This window comes from Cornus florida, unplaced genomic scaffold, assembly GCF_030987335.1.
Source record: "Cornus florida cultivar Cherokee Brave unplaced genomic scaffold, ASM3098733v1 CherokeeBrave_3.0.0_Hap2_Chr05, whole genome shotgun sequence".
NCBI lineage: Eukaryota > Viridiplantae > Streptophyta > Magnoliopsida > Cornales > Cornaceae > Cornus > Cornus florida.
Window position 1 is genome coordinate 107,498,675 of NW_026775575.1, and position 18,498 is coordinate 107,517,172.

General features: G+C 33.9%; 2 protein-coding genes across 2 annotated transcripts; one reads left to right on the forward strand and one right to left on the reverse strand.

Annotated features, from left to right (window-relative positions):
- Positions 1-6,550: 6,550 nt before the first annotated feature.
- Positions 6,551-7,015, reverse strand: LOC132309921 (uncharacterized). The gene has a single exon (XM_059808174.1). It carries the CDS (start codon positions 7,013-7,015, stop codon positions 6,551-6,553), a length of 465 nt encoding a protein of 154 aa, XP_059664157.1.
- Positions 7,016-9,594: 2,579 nt separating this feature from the next.
- LOC132308358 (mitochondrial import inner membrane translocase subunit TIM50-like) lies at positions 9,595-18,357 on the forward strand. Its single transcript, XM_059806419.1, has 10 exons — positions 9,595-9,999; positions 11,923-12,011; positions 13,362-13,398; positions 14,195-14,256; positions 14,384-14,497; positions 14,785-14,889; positions 14,985-15,083; positions 16,672-16,828; positions 16,961-17,063; positions 17,966-18,357. The coding sequence occupies exons 1-10, from the start codon at positions 9,738-9,740 to the stop codon at positions 18,009-18,011; spliced, it is 1,074 nt and encodes a 357-aa protein (XP_059662402.1). The 5' UTR covers positions 9,595-9,737; the 3' UTR covers positions 18,012-18,357.
- Positions 18,358-18,498: the final 141 nt, after the last annotated feature.

Below are 18,498 nucleotides of genomic sequence, written 5' to 3' on the forward strand. Positions count from 1 at the left end.
GAAAAAAAAACGACATTTTCACAAAAAGAGAGAGCGAAAGACAGAGAGAGAGATAGTGTGAAAAGCTTTACTTCAGTATATCCCGAAATGATACACAAACAAGGCCTTATATAGTAGGCTCAAAGGTTGGCTTCCCTGATAAGCCACGCATGTGGCCTTGTCCTCCACGCAAAAACATGACCTCAGAGATTACTTAATCCATTTGAACAAACAGCTTGTTATACAAGTTGAAGTGCCATTTTGATGTGCACTATTTTTCAATCACATGGACCCCACATAAAACATATATAACACTCCCCCCTGGGGTCCACAAAACTACACTAAGAATATGCCTCGTTAAAACCTTGCTAAGGAAAACCCAGTGGGACAAAACCCCAGCGAAGGAAAAAGAGTACAATATTCTTATGCATCTTGAAAATGGTATTGTATAGATTAAAAACTGTCTCATTAAAACTTTACCAAGAAAACCCAGTGGGACAAAACCTAGACGAAGGAAAAAGAGTACAGTATGCCAATACCTCTTCGATCAATTGCTTCCCCTCATTAGATCAACCCTGAAGATCCTTTAGTTGACGCATTCCAATGTTATGCACCAGCTTCTTGAATGTTATAGTTGGAAGCGTTTTAGTGAATAGATCTGCTAGATTTTCACATGAACGTATCTTCTGAATATTAATATCAGCCATTTTTTGGAGTTCATGTGCATAAAAGAATTTTGATGAGATATGCTTGGTCCTGTCACTTTTAATATACCCTTCCTTTATCTGTGCAATGCATGCCGCATTATCATATAATACTGTTGGGCTTTCTTTTATTGATGAGAGACCACATGTTGTTCGAATATGTTGGATCATTGATCTCAACCAAAAGCATTCTCTGCTGGCCTCATGAATTGCGAGTATCTCAGAATGATTTGAAGAAGTGGCAATCATTATCTGTTTCATAGATCGCCATGATATAGCTGTGCCGCCACAGGTAAACACATATCCTGTTTGTGAATAGGCTTTATGTGGGTCAGAGAGATAGCCGGCATCTGCATATCCAATTAATTGAGAATTTGATACTTTTGAATAAAATAATCCCATATCAGTTATACCACGAATATATCGCAATATGTGTTTGATTCTATTATAATGTCTGCGAGTTGGTGCAGAACTGTACCGTGCTAATAAATTGACTGGAAAAATTATGTCAGGTATTGTGCAATTTGCAAGATACAAAAGAGCACCAATCGCACTAAGATAGGGCACTTTAGGACCAAGGAGTTTTTCATCATCCTCTCGAGGACGAAAATGATCTTTCTTGATGTCAAGTGATCGGACAATCATTGGAGAGCTTAATGGATAGGCTTTATCCATATGTAAACATTTCAGAATCTTTTCTATGTATGTTGATTGATGGATGAGAATACCGCTCGAAAAATGTTCAACCTGCAACCCAAGGCAGAATTTTGTCTTTCCGAGATCTTTCATTTCGAATTCTTTCTTTAAATAAGTGACTGTCTTTTTGATCTTGTCTAACGTTCCCACAAGATTCAGATCATTAACATACTGCAACAATAACAAAACCAGATTCTGATTTGTTAATAAAAATGCATTGACAAATATGACTGTTCACATACCCTTCTTTGAGTAAGTAATCGCTAAGGCGATTATACCACATTCGTTCAAATTGCTTCAATCTATACCATGATCGTTGTAATTTTATCGAGTACATATTACGTGGTTTTGTTTCAGGCATTTTAAATCCTTTTGAAATTTTCATATATATAAATATCACTATCTAGTGATCCATATAAATATGCTGTAGCCACGTCCATTAGATGCATATGCAATCTTTTTGTGACCGCCAAATGTATTATGAATCTAAAAGTAGGTGCATCAATTACAGGAGAGTATGTTTCCTCATAATCAATACCAGGTCTCTGTGAGAAACCTTGAGCTATTAGTCGAGCTTTGTATCTCACAATTTCATTTTTCTAATTACGTTTTCGTACAAACACCCATTTGTACCCAACAGGATTAACACCCTCAGGTGTCTGGACTACTCGTTCAAATACTTCACGTTTAACTAATGAATTTAGCTCTGCTTGTATTGCTTCTTTCCATTTTGGCCAATCATTTCTTCGTCGACATTCTTCGACATTTTGAGATTCCGGATCCTCATTATCAATATCAAGAGCAACGAGATATGAGAATATGTTGTCGACAACAATTTCATTTCTATTCCATCTCGTTTCATAATTTAATGAGACCTCATCATTTTCAGGTACCTTTGCCTCATCAAGGGCCACATCATCATCTGTTGCCTTTGCCTCATCAATATTTATTATTTCATCATGTTTAGGTACCTGAGACTCATCAAGAGCCTTTGCCTTATCAAAGGCTATTGTTTCAGATTGATCAATAGTATCTGTTGCTCCTTTTGTGGCCTCTTCAGGAGTGCCCGTTTTTCTTTGTGATTTCCTCTTACGAGGAGCAGTATCTTTTGCGCTAACTGGTCTGCCACACTTCAGATGTGTTTTAGATGCATTTGCTGCATTACTGATAGAAGGTCCCTCAGGGACATTAATTCGTGCTTGCATATTCGCAGCTGGTATATGTGATTTTATCACTTTTTTTGTATCAGTAAATGCATCAGGTAATTTATTTGCAACATTTTGCAAGTGAATGATCCTCTGAATTTCTCATTCACATTGGTTTGTACGAGGATCAAAATGAGACAATTCCAGGGCATTCCAAGTAAGATCACGTTGTTGCTGTACCTTTTTTCTCCCTAATGGTCGGAAAGCAGTCTCATCAAAATGACAGTCAGTAAATCGTACTTTAAAGACATCACCTGTCAGGGGTTCAAGATATCTAATAATAGATGGAGAATCAAAACCAACATAAATTCCAAGTCTACGTTGAGGACCCATTTTAGTGCGTTGGGGTGGTGCAATTGTAACATATACAGCACAACCAAAAACTCGTATGTGGGAGATATTTGGTTGTTAACCAAAAACAAGTTGCAATGGTGAGTACTTGTGATAAACAGTTAGTCGTATATGAACTAATGATGCAGCATGCAATATGGCATGACCCCAGGCAGAAACAGGTAATTTTGTTCGCATAAGCAAAGAACGACCAATTAACTGAAGTCTTTTAATAAAAGATTCGGCCATACCATTTTGAGTATGAGTGTGTGCAACAGGGTGTTCAACATTAATTCCAACTGACATGCAATAATCATCAAAAGCTTGAGAAGAAAATTCAGCGGCATTATCAAGACGGATTGTCTTAATTGGGTAATCAGGAAAGTGTGCCCGTAATTTGATGATTTGAGCAAGAAGTTTAGCAAATGCAACATAACGAGTAGAAAACAGATAAACATGTGACCATCTTGTTGAGGCATCAATTAAGACCATAAAATAGCGAAATGGTCCACAGGGTGGATGAATTGGCCCACATATATCCTCGTGAATTCGTTGCAAAAATGGGGGAGACTCAACAATGACTTTTGAAGGAGATGGTCTGATAATCAACTTACCTTGTGAGCAGGTGGTGCATAGATGATTATTTGGTAAGATGATTTTTTTATCCTTTAGTGGGTGACCATGTGAATTTTCAATAATTCGACGCATCATTGTACTCCCTAGGTGACCAAGTTGATCATGCCAAAGCATAAAAAGTTTTGGGTCACAAGATTTTTTATGGATCACAGCATTTGACTCAAATGTCTAATGGTTGTATAGTATAACCTAGAAGAGAAAACAGGGAGTTTTTCTAATATTAGCTTCTTGCCTGAGGTAATGGAAGTAATGTAAAAATACTTCACATTTCTTTCATTTGCGGTCTTAATATGATACCCATTACGACTCAAGTCTTTAAAACTCAACAGATTTCTCCGAGATCTTGTAGAATATAAGACATCATTGATTTGTAATCTTGTTTCATGTGGTAAAATGATGTTGGCTCGTCCAGAGCCTTCAATCAAGTCGGTGGGACCTGATATGGTACTGACACTGGCGTCTGACAGAATTAAGTGGGAAAAATATTTTTGATCTCGAAAGATTGTATGTGTTGTTCCACTATCTGCAAGACATATGCCTTCTCCATTTGCATTGGAACTAGTCAGATCCATTCCTATTCATGCAAATTTCTTTATCAGAAAAGAAACTTTTATAACAAAATAAACTTTAATACAAACTAAAGGATAAAAACTTTAATACAAGGAAAATACAAGGAAAATAAAAACATAGTAGACAGAATATGAAAAGAAAATAAGATTAATTGGTGTGGACATTTCCATCACCAATCAGGAAGTTTATCATTTCATCACGGTCCTCAAAAAAATCTGATACATCCAGATTTGTGATGTTAACTGGCTCATCATGATTAATGAAATTCATTTCCAGATTTGTGGTGTCAACTGGCTCATCATGATCAAGGAAATTCATTTCCTTTTGTTTTCCCTTTTCTTTCATTGAGGCTTGGTAAAGTTCAGCCAGATGCTTAGGTGTACGATAAATACTTTACCAATGCCCCGTCATGCCACACCGATAACAAGTATTATCGTGTGCCTTGGAAGGTTGTGCCACATCCTTCCCTTTTCCCTGTTTTATTTTATGATGATCTCTCATTTGAGGATATGGTGTGGATCTCTGATTGGGAAAATGTGATGATTAATATCCTTTACGATAATAAGAATGATTTCTACCACGACCATATTCATTATTGTGGTAGTTATTTTTGCTACGACCATATTCATTTCTACCACCACGACCACGTCCACGTCCGCGTCCACGACCACGGGATGAGGCAATATATGTTTCAGGGATCGGTGTCGATCCAGTTGGACGGGATTGGTAGTTTCTCAACAAAAGCTCATTATTTTGCTCTGCCACAAGCAAACATGATATCAGCTCTGAATATTTTTTAAATTTACGCTCTCGATATTGTTGTTGCAAGAGTACATTCGAGTCGTGAAATGTGGTGAATGTTTTTTCCAAGCAAAAGTTCATCAGTAATAGTATTACCACATAATTTCAATGTAGAGCTGATTTTGAATAGAGTAGAGTTATATTCAGCCACAGTTTTAAAATCTTACAACCTCAGTTGCAGCCAATCAGCCCTGGCCTGTTTTTTGATGATCATATTTTTCTTTCAAATTATTCCATAAACAAAGTGGATCTCTTTCAGTGAGGTATTCAGTTTTCAGTTCCTCACTAATATGGCGCCGGAGGAAAATCATGGCCTTTGCTTTATCTTGCAATGATGCATCATTGTTTTCTTTAATTATGTCTCCAAGGCCCATAGCATCCAAATGGATCTGAGCATTCAGAATCCATGATAAATAATTTTTGCCAGAAATATCCAGAGCCACGAATTCCAGCTTTGTCAGATTTGACATTTTCAGAATAACTAGACGTGACAACAATATAAAAATATAATTTAGCATAGTATATAAATAAAATGGCATCGAATGAAATAATAACGCAATATAAATTATTTAAATAACAAAGATGATAAATCCAACCATAGTAAATAAATTATTAAACAATAAAGGCGGTAAAACCAGCCATAAAACATTAAATAATAAATGTGGTAAGACCAACCATAATTAATAGATTATTAACTAATCAAGGTGGTAGAACCGACTATAGTGAAAGCACATATATCATTTAAGTGAATAACTTTATTTTGTGAACAATAATTAATAATTACAATTTTTTTACCCTTTGGAATCAGAAATACTATTTTCTTTAATAAAGTAAACCAACCCAACAATGTATCAAAACCAATATCACAAAATAGATATATAGTTGGGATAGAAAGAGGGAAATAAAGTTTTTTCTTCAAATCTGAGATGAATCGAGCTCGTGCTGATAACGTATAATGAATATATGTATGTGTGTAGATATATATATATATATATATATATATATATATATATATATAGAGTAATATTATGTAAGAAAAAGAAGCAACACTTTCACAAAAAGAGAGAGCGAAAGACAGAGAGAGAGAGAGATAGTGTGAAAAGCTTTATTTCAGTATATCCCAAAATGATACACATACAAGGCCTTATATAGTAGGCTCAAAGGTTGGCTTCCGTGATAAGCCAAGCATGTGGCCTTGTACTCCACGCAAAAACATGACCTCAGAGATTATTCAATCCATTTGAACAAACAGTTTGTTATACAAGCTGAAGTGCCATTTTGATGTGCACCATTTTTCAATCACATGGACCCCACATAAAACATATATAACTTCGTTGTTATTATTATTATTATTATTATTATTATTATTATTACTTTTTATGTTAGAATAATATCTTTCTATTGAATGAGAGCGCAACACAGAATACCTAATAGACAATTTTTTGTGAAGGAATTTAATAGTGATAAACACCATTTCTATATTTGGGAGTACTGAATCGATCAATTGAATTTAGAATTGAAGAAAATTTAGTAAAGAGTATTAACTAAATTTTCTCCGATTCTAAATTTAAAGAGTGATTCGATACTCTCAATATTCTTTAGAAATTCAAAGATGAGAAGGAATCAGTACTAAACAATTAGTAGTTGGTGTTGAACTTCAATCCTGATTTCTTGCTTCATCCTCCTAATAAAATCATCAAATTTCTTGTTCAGCTCTTCTCTATTTAACAACTCGTCATCATTTCCCTCCTCCTCCTCCTCCTCCTCTACTTCTTCTTCTTGAATTATAAAGCCACTGGACCCTTTTTCAATCTCTTCATCTTCTTCTTGTTTTTCTTCTCCCCCTAATATTGTATTCAAATTCACAATTCCAGCTGGCTCATGTTCTTCATCTAAATATTCCACCGAAACTTGTTCTTTCTCTATCATTAGTGACTCTGTTGATGATTGCAAACTATCTCCATTGATCAGACCTAAGTGGTGATCATTAAGATCAGAGTCAACGGACGGAGAACGGATATTGATGAAGCCGGAGGTCTTTGCAAGGAGGACCAAGATTCCATTGCAAATGAGGAAGATATAGTTTCTGTTCATGAAATATTGGGTTAAGAGTTGGAAAGGAAATACAGACAAGTTGAAGTTGAAGTAATGGTGGAAGAAAGAGTAGCACGGTGAAGAGAAAGAGAGAGAGAAAAAGGAAAAGGAAAGGAAAGAAAGTGAGATTATTAGCAACTGGATCACCTTCTTATTTAGGTATTGAGTCGAACTATCTAGCTTTTGGTACTGCTCACTTTGATCCATGCTCTCTCTCTCTGGGATGAAGAAAATACAAGTGGTAGAGGGTGTGCACCTTGGATACTATATTATATAGCAGGAGTTTGGGCTCAGAGTGTGACATGTGTGGGGGGCATTTTTTTTATTTTATTATTATCATTATTTGTTTCCCTTCTCTACAAAAAGAAGACAAAACTTAACGTGGAGGCCTATAACTTGCCAATTTTTTGTTCCCAAGGACAGCTAATTCCTAATGAAATTGCTCTTGATAATTGTGTGATGGAACAGCTTGCCATGTGGGTTGTATACGTGTTATATATGACATATATGTGTGATCTCATCTTTTATTAAAAACATTACATCATTATTGCTTTATTTTTATTTTTTAAGATTTGACATATGTGTTGAACAACATGTATGACTATATAAGGAATGTCATCTTTATCAAAATCATTACATCATTATTGTTATATATATGAGTCTTATATATGACTATATGTGTTATGCATGAGTATATGAGTGATCTCATCTTTATCAAAATCATTACATCATTATTGTTTTTTTATTTTTATTTTTTAAGATTTAACATATGTGTTCAATAATATCAACATTTTCTTTTCCCATCAAAATTTATAAAATATCAATTCTATCATTTTCTTATATAAAATGCAATATAATATATTATTATAATATAAGAACATTACTTACTTTTTACGGTCAATGTTACTTTTTGACAGTCGGCGAGTAAGTTTAGTTAGGGTAGATCAAAATAATAAACGATTAACAATATACCCAATTATTCGTGTATAATTTGTCCAAATTTTAAAAAAAGGTCAATATAATTTATAAAAAAGAAAAAAAATTATGTCAAAATTACTTGAAATAAAATGATACCAACCAATCAAGATGAAACTTTAGATTCGAAAAAAAAAAAAAAAAATGCAAATTTGATTATAGTGCATGATAATTCTCAAACTATTTTTCTTTTTGATGCAGGGTGATGCTTGTATTTGTATCTCAAAATTTGACATATTTATTTATTTATTTATTTTTATTTTTATTTTTTGATGTTCAAGTAAATGTGTACACATACTTCCATTGAAACCAAATGTGTACACATACTTCCATTGAAACCGAAGAATGAAGAAATCATGGTTTATCAATGAGATGCACTTTATCATAGCTGAGATGTAGCAAATTAGACACCTTTTCTATACAATTAAATTATTTGTATGTCTATAAATAAATAACTGAGTCCAAGTGTTTAAAGAATTTTCAAGATATTCAAGTTCAAAAATGGTAATTCAATCACTATGAGCTGCGATTCACAATTTGAAGTTGGTGGCTAAATAAAATAGCCGAGATTTTAAGTAAACTCCATTTAATTAGGATTTACATACAAACTGGGAAAACAATGAAAAAGAACATAGTCCAAACTGATATCAACGTTTAATTTTTACATACAAATTGGGAAAACAATGGAAAAGAACATAGTCCAAACTGATATCAACGTTTAATTTTTACAGAAAACTATTTGATAATATTCATATATTATATATACATGTGAATTGATTGCAACAACTATACATGCATGACAACCATGAAGCTCGCCAATTAATTTCACACTTTGTAGGACAGAAATATCATGTTGGATGATTTGTATATATATTAACGTCCATGAGGCCAGAGGAATGCACTGTGTATATACATTAGTCTATTACTGTAATATGTATATATTTCACATACGAATTGAAAGAAGTGAAATACCACTTAAAAGAGGGGTTGATTTATAATTAATTGTCTTGATCCAGTAGTAACTTAGTGATACTAAAATATGAAATTTGTCCAACTAATTCAATCAAATAAAAATAAGAATTTTGTGAACATTGTGAACGGGAGGTAATTGGTTTAAATTCGAAAATAGTTTCTTCAGAGGTAATGTTGTATACATTTGGCTTTTCTAGTCCTCACAATGGTAAAAATCTCATGCAATGAGCTAGAAAACAGACAAAAAAAATAGTAAAAAGAGTTCTATTTAGTGAGCTAACTAAAAAATCATCTCCATTTAAAAAATGATTTCATGCAGTGAATTGTTAGACCTAATCTTTTAATTAATATTAAGTAAGTTGGTTTGCCACTTACTTGTATTTAGTATAAATAATCAATCAAAAATCATTTAATTAGACAATTTATTATAAATATTCGTCCATTTTAATTTAGAGGATTATGGTGGGTTAGAGTTCAAGTTATAGTAGTAGATAGGCCTTCGGGGTTCGGCCCTCAATTCCTGGACACATTTGTTAAGGCTCGGGTTAAACTACTTGGGCCCAAACCAAGTGGGTTTTTAGTTGGGCCCATAAAAGGTCCCCTGCGATCTTACCGCATTTTCTCTGGAGTCCAGAAATGTTCTAACATTCTATCGTTCTCTCCGGTTAAGATTTATCAAAAACCCTACTTTAATTTCCCCACAAAAACCCCCACTCTATCTCTCTCTCTCTCCCTAAATTATATGTGAAATCTAATTGAATACCAGGAGTAATCAATGTCTGCAATAGTTCGATCTAGGGTTTTTTCTACCGTTTTGAAGAACAATCGACGCTTTTCATCGAACGTTACTACAGATCCTCCCAGAGAACCAATTATCTCATCTTCATCTACCCTCAACAATCAACCTCCACCACCTCACACTTCGCCTCCTCCGCCGCCGGAAACTGGAACAGAGAAGAAGCCATGGAGTTTTCTCAAGTACGGCCTCATTGCAGCTCTCACTGGCGGCGTTGCTTCTGCTGGTTACGTTACCCACGGTTTGTGTTCTCTATGGTCTTTGATTCTTTAGGTTTTTTCATATAACATATAGATGTCAAAGATGTGTTATACGTGAATTAGAACATGTCATGATTAGTTGAAAATTCTTGAATCATAGAACTTATTTTCTTTAGTCATCTTGCTGTTTACTGGAAATTTGTTGCTTCTTGAATTTTTTTATTAGTGTCATTTGCATTTTACTACTGCGTAGTTATAGAACATTTCTGGTACATGTGTAAATCTATTTTTGTATATGTGTCTAGTGTTCTGAAACCAGGATATAGATTCAGTCTTGAAATCGCTTTTTTAATTGCATAAGCAGTGTCTTGAACCAGTTCGATATGGCTGAACGGTGAATAATTCGAAATTTGAGACCTAGCCACACAACCTAGAATTTTCAAGATTCCAATTCAGGCGTTTATTAGTGCTTGTAAATATTGTAGACAATTTTATGGAGTAAGGCGCTAATTGATAAAACTGAAAATGTATATGTATGTCTCAAATTCTAGTCTAAATAGGTTTCTATTTTAGAGTTGCATTTCATTAGGTAATTTCTTGTTAGAGGAGTGTTGGGCTCCAAGGAATTGCAATCCTTGTCCAACAATATTCCTTGGATTTGGAGCTCTATAAATAGAGACCCATGTTTTGAGCTGAGAAGTTGTGAGAGAGTTGAGTTGAGAGAGTAGAGAGTTTGTGTGTAATCCTCATATTTTGAATAGAAAAGTTAGTCATTCTTCGCCCATAGCCCAAATTTTGTGTAAACGACGTAAATATTGTGTTTTGTGATCGTCTTTGTTGTTTTTTCGCTTCACTATCACAACAAAAATTTTAAGAGCTTTTGTTTAAGTGCAGACGTACTTAAAATTAATGTAAATGATGTAAGATCGTTATTAGAGAGGAAGGAACAACTTAGAGAAATAAAGTTTGAAAATTTTATGTGGAGAGAGAGAGAATGGAGAATAGGAGTAAGAAGCCTAGGCAATTATAATAACAAAAAAAAAAAAAAAAATTATAATAACACCAAAGAAAATATGCACTTCACATCACAACTATTATGGATGAAGAATTTTCTTATTCCATTTTCTAAGAGAAGGCTAATTCTTCACCTTATATAAAGGTGTAGAGATAGGATACCAAGGGAACTTTCCAAACAAGCAAGCTTGGTGGCTAAGTTTGACAAAAACGTTTGGACCATTTTAATTCATCAGACTCACAAACGCTGCCCTAAAATACATAAGCTCACCGTCAAACGCCCAACATGGCAGCCCATTCCACTCCCCAAAACCAAAATTTCCAAAGTGAGATCAGAAACACAAAAAGTTAAAACAGCGATATTATTTAAAGGTAATTAATCGCTTTGGCAAGTTCTACATTAGAATGTTGCCAAGTGTGACAATCTTTGCCAGGATTTTCCTCTTTTGCATCAGTACATCTTTCTTTTTTCCTCTCTCTCTCTCTCTCTGTGGTAGATCTTTTTGAAAAAAAAGAAAGGAGATTGATTATGCTTAAATCACTCTAGTGATTCTTGAATAACGATAGGAGATTGCTGAGAATTTTAGAGCATTCATAGGATGAAGGTTTGATAATCACCGTAATATGACAGCCCATTAAGTTCTATATTTGTTATTGTAGAAAAAAATTATATTGTGCCTTTATGGATGCTCATTTTATTTATTTATTTTTGCTATTTTTGCTTTGTATTGGTCATCAGTTTAGTATTGCTTAAATTTGGGTGAGGTCACAAAGTCAATTTCTTGTTATGAACTGCAAAAGACACTAAAAAATTGTTATGAAGGGCTCATGTAGTCGAGGGCAATGACTATTTATAAACATAATGTTGTATCTTGGCATGATGATGAATAATTCATAACCCACTACGATCACACCCAATTCAAGAATATTTTTCTGATGTTTATTTGCAGCTTATACATTGGATGAGGTGGAGGAGAAGACAAAGACGTTGCGTGCATCCGCAAATTATACCATAGGGGATGATGAATCTGCTCTTGATGTGAGTCTGCACAGCATTCTATATTTAGTGTGAATTATATATTTGGGATTTTAATTTTTGATAATGTCAACATGGTGATCATCTTGCATTTTTCAAATCCCAGACACAAAAACTGTTTGAACCAGGCAAGAATCTGTTTTGGTCATGAAACAATTTTAAGAGTCACGAATCTTAATCCACTCAAGAAGAACAAATATTATGAAAAAAGGAGCTACTTCGTATTATTTGGTTTGTTCATCAAGTATTGGGATAAATGACATTGTTGAATTGAATTGAATGCCGATTTTTTCTTTCAAGTGCAATAATTGAACTAATATGCATTTTTGCCAATGTTTTGTATAACCTCTCAATTTAAACAATAGCTAGTCCACTAAAACCAACATATGAGGTTTGTGATAACAAGAACCTACTTGCTAGAATATGGAATTGTGCCATAACTAAAATTCATGTTTGGACTTCAATTGCACGAGAATGACACCCACATATTGAACCTTTATTTTGGGTGCATGCCAATATCACACCACACAAAAAATCTGCTAACCATTAGTTTAACTGTGTGAAAAATTGTGAAAGGTGGTTGATTTTGTTTGGGGGATGGTTTGGAAAGTTCTTCATGGACCAAATTTCTAACACACTAATACTGCTTTAAAAGGATGTCATTACTTATTAACAATTTTGCTGATGTAACAATAGCTAAGGAATTAAAGTGAATGATACATTGGTTAATTTTTTTGCTTCAGATCTGGCCACATCTTTTGCTAATTGTAGAATAATTTCAATCTTTCTAGCCTTTGTCTGTCTTCTATTTGTATTCCTCTTGCCAAATTTATGCTTTAATCAAAGGATATACATTGTATTGGAAGAGGCTAGAGCTCATTTCAGGTTGTATGAGACAAAGTTGTTCGGTGTGATATTTTCATTCCCGCATTTAGATGGTGGATTAAGGTGTATGATTGATGAACTTGCAAGAGAGAAAAAAAAAAAAAAAAAGAAAAAAGAAAAAAGTATAAGAGAAGCATATATGAAGCATCGATTACTGTCTTTATATTATTATATATATATATATATATATATATTTTAATTATTATTAGTCGTTTGTGAACACAAACTAAATAAATAGAGAGAAGTTTTAATATTTTGGCCATGCTGAACACTCCCTTACTTTGCTACCACTGCTTTGGCATAGACAGTTTTGTTAGTTTTGTGTGTGGATATAGTTGCCTGCAAGGTTGTTTGTGTATGTTATTGGAGTCCCATTTTTGTGATACAAATACACTTATCATTCTTACTTCAATGGTTTAAGGTTGTAAGATGTAGAGAATAACATTTTGCTGTCAATCACTTGTGCAGAAATTTAAAGGTTTGCTCTATTCTGCTGCGATGACAGGTGGGGTCTGTTTTCATATTCATATTACTAATCTAATACTTTGTTCCTTATTTTATGTTCATGCATTCTATTCCTTGAACATTATGTGTTGTCTTCTTATGGACTGAGCAACTATTGCTAGGTATATTGTACTTAACTGTAAATTCGATCTGATCATCTTATTTCAATATATATCTAGTTTATTGTTCAGTATTTTCTTTCAAAGCAATATATAAATATCATTTTGTAAGACAGACCCTTGTTAGCCTTGACTATGTTTGCTAAGATTCAGATACTGAAGTGAAAAGGAGAGACGAAGCATAATGTGGAAATGCTGAAGAACTCGGAGATTTTTATTATTGTCATTATTGTTATATTAGATTTCCGGAGCTAGTCATGCGGAAACCGGATGTTATATGGATGGGTTTTTTTGGCATGTAATAAAGGTGTTGTGGCACAAACAGTGTGCCCTCAATTTGTGGCTTGTGTTCCATCAAATGACAAAACCATGCAGTCCATGCCTTAGGACAGGAGGGGATTCACACAAAAATGTTAGGGTCATTGCCATATGCTCCACTTACTGGAGGTTTCAACGATTAGAAACCATGTGGTTGAGGTTGTAAAATGACATTCTTTGGGGCCATTCTACTTTCTTCACTGGCAAAATAACATTTACATACTCCCCAATGCTATTTTATTAATTGCAAAATTCTAATTTCAGCATATCCCTTTTGACCATCATCATTATCATATTACCATTTTTTTTCTTCTTACTCTCAATTATCATCCCAAACTTGGCTCCTTTCTCTGAATTCAGTGCCAGCCAAGTCAGTTGAACTTTACTTGGATCTAAGGAGGGCGATCGAGGAGCATGTTCGAGTAAGGAGTTATATACTTTATATTGATCTGTATTTATCTTTTTTCCCATTGCATTTTCTTATTTTTTTTTGTTCTTGCGTTCATTTTTTGTTTATAACATATTTAAAGGCTTCTTGCTTTGTTATAGGGTTTTACCGAACCATCCTCAGATAAGCTCCTCCCTGATTTGCACCCTATGGAGCAGCACGTGTTTACACTTGTGTTAGATCTTAATGAGACGCTAATATACTCTGATTGGAAGGTAAGGTTTGATTGTTAATGATATGCTTTATTGCTTTTCTTTATTTTAACACTGTTAAAAACTGGCAGAATGGTTTTATGACATAGCTACAAATATTTCTTACTGTTATGTTTTATATGAGCAATTACTTATTTTTTTCCTCTTCTTTTGGAGCAATGATAGTCCTACACAAGGGTTCAGTTATTTTAGTAATGCCAAATAGTTTAGCATGTAGTTTTTGTTTCTAAGTTGCTTGATGTTAATGTCTTTATTTATTTATTTATTTTTCTTTTTTTTATTTTGTAAAGCGTGACAGAGGCTGGCGAACATTCAAAAGGCCTGGAGTTGATGCCTTTTTGGAACATCTAGCTCAATTCTATGAAATTATAGTGTATTCGGACCAATTGAATATGGTAATTTTGATTCTTTACACCCTATATTGTGTTATCATTTCTTTAAGTTGTAAGTATCATCATTAACACTACTATTGCTTTTCTGGCATATGCAGTTTGTTGATCCTATTGTTGACAGGTTGGATACTAAGAATTGTATACGATTTAGGCTATCAAGGGCTGCAACTAGATATCAAAACGGGAAGCATTATAGAGTAAGTTGATAATTTTTTTCACATATTACATATGACTTTTATTCCATCACATGATTGTGCCCTAAATGCTATGTTACCTGGACTTGGCTATGTATGTCGGACACGGGTATGTATCTATTCATCTGATGTGTCAGATCTCTAAAAAGGACTCGTGGACACTGCTAATTTTTCATTTTATTTAATTATTTTATTTTATTTTCTATAGTAAAGCAATGTTTTTATCTAATATTAAATATATAATATAATATAATTGAATGATTGGATATGGTTTTTAACTACATGAAGTGTCGGACACATATCCCATACTCATGTCCGACCAATATGTGTCCGACATGGGTACTTTTGAAGAGTCCATGTGGCATAGCCTAAATGTATGTTCATGCCGAACATGGAGAATTTTTTTTAAAATTTCAAAGAAATATGATAATATTTTTAAAGTGTTTTATTAAAAATAAAAAAATAAAGTGTTCAGTGTTTGTTAAATTGAATATGTGGTTGTTGTTTTTTTAATTAATCATGTGTAGGTGTTGTATATGCATTTCAGTATTGAAAGTGTTCGCTCCTTGTAATAGAGCTGGACGTGCTTTGTGCTTGAATGCATTGTTCAACCATTATGTTGATCCACATAGCTTGAAATGTTTCAATTGTTGCAACCATGGAATGCCACTTTGACTTCGCTTGGTGGTGTTGAAATGTTTGGTGACCAAGGTGCTAAAAGATAGTTTCACAGTGTAATCTGTTTTGTATCTTTGAGTTCTGAATTGTGCAATTAAGATATATTTTGTTGCCTGTCCAAAAAGAATCGGGAAACAATGTTCTTTGTTTTGGAGCTCTTTCAACCTGCCATGTTTGGTACTTTTTGGTGCTTATCTTATTTACCCAAGTTTTGTTCACATTAGAATCATAAAGTAATGAATTAACCGACACACATCATAAAGATTATCTGATTAATTACCATGTCGAAAGTGTAATGATCCGTCTACTTTTTGGTGTTCTTACAAGCCTTACATGACCCATTTTTTTCTTATTCGTAAATATTCATGACACATTTCAAGGTCAAAGAGAAATAAGGTTAGATTATGCTAACCACTTTATCAAATTTCCCGTTACTCTCTTTATGCACCACTTTTGGTTCAGTTTATTATATCTCATGTTCAAGGTAGAAGGATGCTTGTTCTGTAGTCAAGGTGGTTCAAAGGTCTAAATAAAAAAAGTGAATCATGAAGCAGGCTTCAATGTCATGTTTGGGTCAAACTTCAGAGTCTTCAAAATCTGTTTTCCTATGTTCTCTATAGTTTCTGTAAGAATTTTTGACTGATGTTTTACCCTTTGCTTTCTCTCAGAGAGAATCCAAGAGAGAGAGACATAGGTTTAACTCAGACACATGGTTGAATCGTTTATGGTAGTTTGTGGAGCAAGTTTATCATTTTAATAAATACCAAGTTTAGAATGAACATACCTGCGACTTTATGTAACTCTACCTAGTGAAGCACTGTTAAGATGGATGCTTCTTACTTATTTGGTACAACTTGCAATATTACTTGCATGAAAGGGAGAAATGCTCTTAATAAAATTTTCGTGGTTGCAGGATCTTTCAAAGCTGAACAGAGATCCTTCTAGGGTTATTTATGTGAGTGGTCATGCACTTGAAAGTAACCTTCAGCCAGAAAACTCCATACCAATTAAGCCGTGGAAGCTTGAAGAAAATGATACAGCACTGTTGGATCTTATCCCGTTTCTTGAATGTAAGCATCGTCATTATCAGACTACATCTACACAAGGCACTCTACTTGTGTTCTTGATGATCATGTATGTCGAATTTACTGCTTACACTTATGTTAGATGCCAGTATTAATCAGCTGGCTGATTTGCTGCAGATGTTGCTCGACATAGACCAGCTGATATCCGTCCTGTACTAGCCTCTTATCAAGGGCATGATATTGCTAAAGAGTTCATTGAGCGTTCCAAAGAGCACCAGAGGTAAAGTATCTTTTCAATTTGTGTTTGCTTTCTACTTGCAAACTCATAGTTGAACACTTTTTGTAATTATCTTTAGCCAACCACCTTTGTAAAGTACTGGGCAAATAAGCTTTGGCCATGAACATTGTGGTTTCCTTGCAAAATGCTACAATATTCATTTCATGTTTCAAATTTAGCATGGATTATATATAATGTCTGTGATATACTGCATGAATCTCATTCCGTATCTTTACTGTGTCTTGAGCTGTATCTTTCATTGTGTATCTTTCGAAAAGCTACAATATTCATTTCATCTTTCAAACTATTAGGGTTTTAAGTTTAAAATTCAGGTCAAAGTGATGTTTAAATCTTTTTTGAGATTATGTAAAATCATTTCATTTTCTTGTGATGATTCCATCATTTAGAATGACTTGTCGCAGTGCTTTGGAAAACTAGGTGGACTGATTTTGGGTTTTTGGTTCGTATAATACTTCCATAGAAATTTGTGATGTAAACGTCCATTTTTATGAAATTTATGTTTTCTAATGTTAGAATTTCAATTGATACCTCATTTCATTGATTTGGAGATTTTTTTTATCGCTCCATTTTACAATATATGTTCCATGCTGTCTAATTTTCTGAGGCAATTGATGCTAAAAAATAAAAAAGAGAAGGGAAAAAAATTCTGGTATGTTGATTTACATTGGCATTTGTCTCCTGTCATTTAGGAAGACAAATTGATGTCTTTCATTTTTGTGTGGAGGGTCCCAGCATGTTTGTAGTATTTGATTTTTTAGATGAGGGCAAATGGAAGCTCTCCTTCTATACCCATCAATGGAGGTGTCACATTTGGCTTAAACTACACTTTGAAGGTGTTGTGATAAGATTATTTGGCTGACATTCTAATTTGGTCATTGATGCAGGCGGATGCAAGGGCAAAAGCAGCATAGCCGTTTTTGGAGACATTGAGGTCCGAGTTATGTTGGATTATTAGTTGTCGGGGTAACTGTAGGCCATTTTGGTGAAAGAAACGGATGAATTGAAGACCTGTCAAATTGTAAACCATTTTTTTTTTTTTTTTTGTGTAGGTCAATTTTTGTTTGAGCGAATAATCTGTTAGTCTAATAGTCTAATGACACGTTCATCTCACTACATCACGCCCCAGAGAAGAGTTTTTCACCTTCAAATAACATTTTTTTAGTTCAACATGTTTTCTTTAATTGTTGTATAATGTAAAATTAGGTTGACCGCTGTATATGACGGTTCTTTTCTACTACTCAATTGAGTTGCTAGAAATCCACTATTTTTCTCTTTCCTCTTTCCTCTTTCCTCTTTCTAGTACAGGTAGAAAAGTGTCACTGGCTTTCTATAAAGCTAACTATATATGGCATGTTTTCTGAAGTGAGCAAGTTTGGAGACTGGAGAGTAGTGTTCCACAAACTTGATTTTTACCCAC